Source organism: Chrysochloris asiatica, unplaced genomic scaffold (genome assembly GCF_000296735.1).
Source record: "Chrysochloris asiatica unplaced genomic scaffold, ChrAsi1.0 scaffold00092, whole genome shotgun sequence".
In the NCBI taxonomy this organism is placed as follows: domain Eukaryota; kingdom Metazoa; phylum Chordata; class Mammalia; order Afrosoricida; family Chrysochloridae; genus Chrysochloris; species Chrysochloris asiatica.
In genome coordinates this window covers 5,032,923-5,039,989 of record NW_006408610.1, presented here as the reverse complement: position 1 = coordinate 5,039,989, position 7,067 = coordinate 5,032,923, and the positions used below count along the sequence as shown (strand labels likewise).

Here is a 7,067-nt window from a genome sequence, read left to right as displayed (position 1 = left end):
ACCCTTGCAGTCTAGCTAATTATATTACTATCGTCCTGTCTACAACTTTGCTCCCCAACTTCCCCTACATATGAAATCCTCTATTTTCCCTTGGGAAACTTGCACTTCAACTTCGAACTCAAATGCCACTCCTACTTCCTACTCCTAGATTTTTTACTTCATCTGAACCTTTTAGAGAGCTTGGTTTGTACCTTTAATAAGGTATTAACTGTCTGATTTGATGGGTATGGTCCTGGGTAGAAAGAAAACAAACTAACAAACAACAACAACCCGGCTAAGTGCTTGACTTCTAGCCAAAAGCTTTGCTGCTTGACCCCACTTAGCACACTGGAAGACAAGCCTGGCGATCTGCTCGTGAAAGGTCTCAACCTTGAAAACTCTACTGTACATAGTTCTACCTTGCCACACATGGGGTCAATTCCATGAGTTGGAATTGATTCAACAACTTTGTGTCTATTGGTACCTCGCTTTTTCTTTCTTGTTAGGTCCAGAGGTTCTAGTTGAATCGTACCTGCTGTTTGTATTGCCAGCCGTACCCTACCCATCTGTTCCCAACATGGGGCAGGGACATTTCATCTGTGACTGTTATGAGGAGGGGAAACACTTGTCCATGGAACTTCAGAGAGTAGACTTCGTATCAGTGTATAGAAGTTACAGGGATCAGCCCTTCTAGAAATATCTGTCGGAGCTGTTTGATCACGAAAAGGCCCCCAAAACCGCTGAGGCAAGATCAGCTATCATGCGTTGTTGTTATGTACAGTGGAGTCGTTCCGACTCATAGGTGACCCTGCACAGGGTTTCCGAGGCTGTAAATCTTTACGGGAGTAGAAAGCCTCATTTTTCTCCCGCGGAACGGCTGGTGGTTTTGAACTGATGACCTTGAGGTTCACTGCCCGATTCGTAACCACTATGCTACCACAGCTGCTTAGCTATCATGTAAAAGGGTCAAAATGACACTCCGGTATAAGCTGCTTCCTCTATGAAGGGGTTTCAAAAAGTCCGTGAAAAACAGAATCAAACCATGATTCTGATAAAATAATGTAATTTATCCAGGAACTTTTGAAGCCCCCTTCTCATAAGAACACGTCCAAAGTTAAGGCTGATCACAGAGGTAGCAGAGCCCACCTCCAACAATGCAAGAGTCCTCTGGAGGAAGTGCTCCCCCATTGGCTTCCACTTGAGACCGAGGAGAGTCAGTTCGCTTTCTGATTGGCTAACCTTACCGATTGGCAGCCTTCCATTTTCCTTCCCCTGAGCAAACTGCGCATTCTCGACGGCCAGACATGGCAGAAGCGAGAAAAGAGCTGGCCGGCGGCGGCCTTCCAGAAGTTGAATCCACGCAGTGGCCTCTGCAGCGGTATGGCCGCTTCATGCCTTCGGGCACAGGCGACTCTCCTATGCCCGGCCTGGAAGCTGGGAAAACCGCTTCTCCGACATGGAAGGTGAGACTGAGGGCAGTAATGACTAAGGTGCACGCAGGCCCCAGGGCTGGTGTGAAGACCTCAGTGGCCACACTAGGCCAGGCCTCCTGAGTGCTGCTCCTAGGACAGCAGGAGAGGACACTGAGGGAATGACAGACACGTTGAGGGCCTTACTGATCTAGACTCTGACCGGGATGTAGACACACAGGCTGAATGGGAATTTGTAGGCCGGACAGACAGCTATTGACGGTGAGCTACCCCGCCCCATGTGGAGGCCGGCTGGGTATCGTGGACTGTTGTTAAGTGCCTTCGAGTCGGTTCCGACCCTGTATAAAGTTTCGTAGGAGTTTCGCCGACGTGCATTTCAAACCGACCGTGTGGTCCTAGTGCTCATCCTACAGCGCCGCTACTTTCACACAAACTCTATTCCTTCACCATCTTTCCAACTGAAGAGCTGACCAATCAGCCAAAACCAACACGGCAATATCTGTTTCTCTGGAGACTTTTCTTCCTCTTGGTGACCCCTATCACCTCTTGGAAGCAAATCGCTAGGCTTTTCTTTTGAGTCACCTCTGGATGGGTTTGGGTTAGTAGATGGGTGCTTAATCCTTGTGCCAGTTAGGGACCCCAGCTGATTAAAGCTTGATTCAAATGGAAGGACAAACCAACAGGCATGGTAGCTGACCCACAACACGGCCTCCAGTTACTGCTGAGCGTTCTGAGGACTGTCCCTCAGGTCCCAGGACAAAGAGCATGTTGGTGGGGCAGTCCCCAGAAAGGTCAAGAGGCTGGGTGAGGGTGGGCCAGGAGACAGATTTGGCACATTGCACGGAATGATATGACTATCCAGTCTTATAAAAGTGCATTTAAATGTATTATACACATGAAGGGGAATATAAAACTTACTTTGTTTTCCTCTTTTAGTTTTATTTTTAACTCCCCACTAATGGTTCTGCTCCGGTAAAGATTTACAGCCTCGGAACCCCTGTACAGGGTCACTATGAGTCGGAACAGACTCCATGGCACATATCAACAACAGCAAAGGTCATAAGAAGTCCTCGTGTGGCGCTGCAGGATCATGCACTGGACTGCAAGGTTGGAATCACAAGGTTAGCATTTGCTCCTCAGAAACCCTGTACACGATTCTCCATGAGTAGGAACCAACTTGTGGCACTTAACAACAACAACATTGGTTCTCACTTGCACCTATCTCCTATCTTTGAAGGACTGGAGAAAGGTACCAAGAGTGAAGTGGGTACTTAATCCTTATGTTGAACCATCTATTCCACAGTGTTTCGGATTTTTTTTTTTTGACTGTACAGAGACCCAGAGAGACTTCACTTTAATTACAGAATTATCCATAAACAAGGTAGAAGGGAGAAAGTGAAGCTCTAAGTAAATAAGGATTTTGTGCTTAGAACCTAAGAGGCTTATAACTCCTTAAAGTATTCCCTACGTGAAAATTCTAAAACATTTTCAGACTTCTTACAACCGTTTCATATACATGTCCTTCCATCCCTCAAGATACACACATGGACAACCTCAACTCCAGCCTTGTTGATGAGGTTGGATGGCAGCCCGTTCATTTCCCTCATCAGTGTCTCAGAGGATCCCATCTCTCCCTAGTCTGTCATAGCCTGAAGTGTGATATTCTGAAAGTACTTTCATGATTACATTCATTGGAGGGAAAGTAAATTAAGCAGGTTTCTTTAAAATTTTTATTCTTTATTATGTTAAGGTGTATTATAAATTACCAAAATGAGGGCAGAAGATATAACATTCCCTCCACCCCCAGAGTTGACCATCAAATCCACTTTGGAGGAAACCCCTAATGTGCCATGGAATTCCTTTTGAGAAATACCTCCTGTACTCTATTCTCTTTTTGTCCTAAAGGGCTCCCGTACATAGTTTATCGACTTAGGGTTAAAAAAAGATAACATAAAATTTTCGGTTACAAACATTAAGCCTACAATTAATTCCCCATCATCTACCTCCAGCCCCAGTTATTTAACATCTAGTCACATTTTTGTTTCTGTGACTTTTCCTGGCAAATGGTTAAGCACTGGACTACTTATTAAAAGGTTGGTGGCTCAGACCTATCAGAAGCATCTCAAAAGTAAGGCCTGCAGTCAGTCTGTTTTGAAAGATCACATCCTTGACAAGCCAATGGCGAGCAGTCCTGCTCCGTATGTGGAGTCACCAGAAGTGCTTATCCACTGGATGAGAACTAACAACAACATGCATCTGTCAAGAGAGTTCACTATAAGTGGAATTGTATAATTTGTGGGGTTTGTTTGTTTGTTTGTTTGTTTTTGTCTCTGGCTTTTTTCCCTTGGCACAGTGTTTTAAAGCATTTTATGCCATGTGTCAGAGTTTCATGTCTTTTTACGGCTAAATAATATTGCACTGTATAGATATACCACAGTTTGGTTTTTCATTCATCTGTTAATATGCACTTTTGGTTTCTGAACATTGGTGTACACATATCTGCCTTTGTTTGAAAGCCTCTGCTTTCAATACTTTTGACTGTATATCCAAGAGTGGAATTGTTGGGTCATAAGGTCATTCTATACAGGGTCGCTATGAGTCGGAATCAACTCGATGGTACTTAACAACAACAACAAGGTTATTCTATGTTTAACTTTCTGAGGAACTACAAAGCTGTTTTCTACAATGACTGTACTATTTTACATTCCCAACAACAGTGCATGAGGACTGATCCTTAAGAATTAGGTTCCCATTCAACAATTTTTACATCAATTGTTCAGTGACATTGATTACATTTTTCACAATGGGTGAATGTTTTCGTTATTTCTGTCCAGTTGTTTCCATTAATCTAGTTTCCCTGCCCACTTACATTTTCAGCTTTGTTTTAAAATAATTGTAGACCAATTGGGAAAGCTTACTTTAGATGATTTTATTTTTTGAGTTTTGCAATTTCTATTTGATACCAGATCTTTGTGACACATCTTTGTTTCCATTTTTCTGCCAAGTTTTTCAAGCTTGTCCCATGCCAACTTCAACATAGTAAGCATAGTAGTTATTTAGTTGGTGGTTGATGATTTTATCGTATAGTGTTCCTTCCCACCCGTCATCTGTCACTTTGTCATTGTGTGGTGGCTTGCATATTCCTGTGATGCTAGAAGCTATGTGACCGGAATTTTAAATACCAGCAGGGTGACCCATGGTGGACAGATATTTCAGTAAAGCTTCCAAAGTAATGCAGACTAGGAAGAAGGAGAGGTGGACCACTTCTGAAGGGCTAACCACTGGAAACTTTATGAATAACCATGAGCACTGTCAGATACAGTGCCAGAGAATAAACCTTTCAGGTTGGAAGCCACTCAAAATATAACTAGGGAAGATCAGCCTCTTCACAGTAAAGTTGGCCTTAATGACATGGACCTCATTTGCTGATGGGGCACAACTCAAAATAAAAAGTGGCAGATGTTCACTAATAATCAGAATGTGGAATGTACAAACTATGAATCTAGGAAAACAAAGTTGTCAAAAATGAAATGGAACACATAAAGATTGATATCCTATGCATTAGTGTGCTGAAATGGACTGGTATTTTAAATCTGACAGTCATGATTTACTACTGGTGGAAACAGCAAATTGAAGAGAAATGCCATTGCATTCATTGTCAATAAGAACATTTCAAGATCTAGCTTGAAGTATAATGCAATCTGTGATAGGATAATATCCATATACCAAAAAGAATTGATGCTTTTGAGTTATGGTATTGGAGGAGAATATAGAAAGTACCATGAGCTGCTGAAAGAACAAACAGATCTGTGTTGGAGGAAGTGCAGCCAGAGTGCTCCTTGGAGGCCAGGATGGCCATACTTCGCCTCACATACTTCAGACATATTGTCAGGAGGGACCAGTCACTGGAGAAGGATATTATGTTTGGTAAAGTGGAGGGTCAGAGAAAAAGAGAAAGATGCCGAGTGAGATGGATTGGCAATATGGCACCATCAATGGGCTCAAGCGTGGCAACAATTGTAAGGTTGGCCCAGGACTAGGCAGTGTTTTGTTCTGTTGTGCATAGGCTCGTTGTGAGTCGGTACTGACTCAATGGCACCTAACAACAACAACATAAGAATGACCAGTTACTACCATTATTACTCAGATTTGCACACTAACAACCAAAGTCAAATATGAAGAATTTTACCAACTTCTGTCTGAAATTGATCAAGCATACAATCAAGATTCATTGATCATTGCTGGTGATTGGAATGCAAATGTTGGAAACAGAGGAAGGATCTATAGTTGGAAAATATGGCCCTGGTGATAAAAATGATGCTGGATAGCTCATGAATAGCATTTTTCAAGACCAACGACTTGTTCATTGCAAACACCTTTTTCAACAGCAATAAATGTTGAAAAAGGACCTTACCAGATGGATAAACATGAACCAAATTGACTAATTCTTTGTAACGAGACAATGGAGAAGCTCAATATTATCAGCCAAAATAAGGCTGGGGCAGACTGTGGAACAGGCCATCAATTGCTCATATGCAAGTTCAGGCTGAAGCTGAAGAAAATGAAAACAAGTCCACAAGAGCCAAAACATGACTTTGAGTATATTTAGAGATCATCTCAAGAACAGATTTGTTGCATTAGATACTAATGATCAAAGATCAGAAGAGTTGTGCAGTGACATCAAAAACATCATATATGAAGAAAGCAAAAGGTCATTCAGAATTCAGGAAGAAAAAGAAAATGGCAAAGTGGATGTCAGAAGACACTCTGAAACTTGCTAGGAACATAAAGAAGCTAAAGCAGCTTGAAATGATGAAGTAAAAGAGCTGAATTGAAAATTTCAAATGGCAGCTGAAGAAGACAAAGTCATATATGATGAAGTGTACAAAGATTTGGAGTTACTAAACCAAAAAGGAAGAACTGAAGAAAAAATTCAGGTCTTGGGTTGTAATATTGAAGGATTCTATGGGCAGGATTGAATGATGCAGGAAGCATTTAAAAAAAGAAAGAAAGACAATATAGAGTCACTCTACCAAAATGAATTGATTGGTGTTCAGTTATCGCAAGAGGTAGCATATGATCAAGAAATGACAGTACTGAAGGAAGAAGTCCAAGCTGCACTGAAGGCATTGGTGAAAAACAAGGCCCTAGGAATTGACAGAATACAAATTGAAATATTTCAACAAATTGATGTAGCACTAGAGGCACTTACTCATCTATGTTAAGACATTTGGAAGATGGATGGCGGATAGGGTGGAAGTGCAGTGAGGAGCTCCATCAGCAACACCACACAATACTGGACCAAGCAGGCTCAGAGGATGGTCCTGAACTCTGAACCACATATAAAGGAATAGAAAGTTGGAAAGCTTACAGCAAGTGGAATTTGTAACAGAATCAAGAAATCCAGTGCTTTCTAATCCAAGGTGCTCAGCTGCTCCCTGAGCAGCCATCTTGGGCGAAACTGAGAAGGGGAAGGATCAGAGCAGCCATGGATGCCTGACAGAACCATGGAGATAAAGGTGTGGACATTCTTTTTTTGTATCTTTTCATTGGTCTCTCACTGTCTGCACACCTCCATTTTGGTGACTAGAGGGGGTGCCTGAGTAAGTGGACACCCCCCAACCCCCTGAGGGTTCGATTACGCATGCACACAGATCT

General features: G+C 42.4%; 1 protein-coding gene across 1 annotated transcript in view; it reads left to right on the top strand.

Annotated features, from left to right (window-relative positions):
- Positions 1-1,283: 1,283 nt before the first annotated feature.
- Positions 1,284-7,067, top strand: part of LOC102834847 (chromosome unknown open reading frame, human C15orf60) — a 154,806-nt gene continuing 149,022 nt past the window's right edge. Inside the window, exon 1 of the mRNA XM_006866508.1 lies at positions 1,284-1,442. Within this exon, the coding sequence (XP_006866570.1) occupies positions 1,284-1,442 (159 nt within the window). The remainder of the gene's footprint in view (positions 1,443-7,067) is intronic.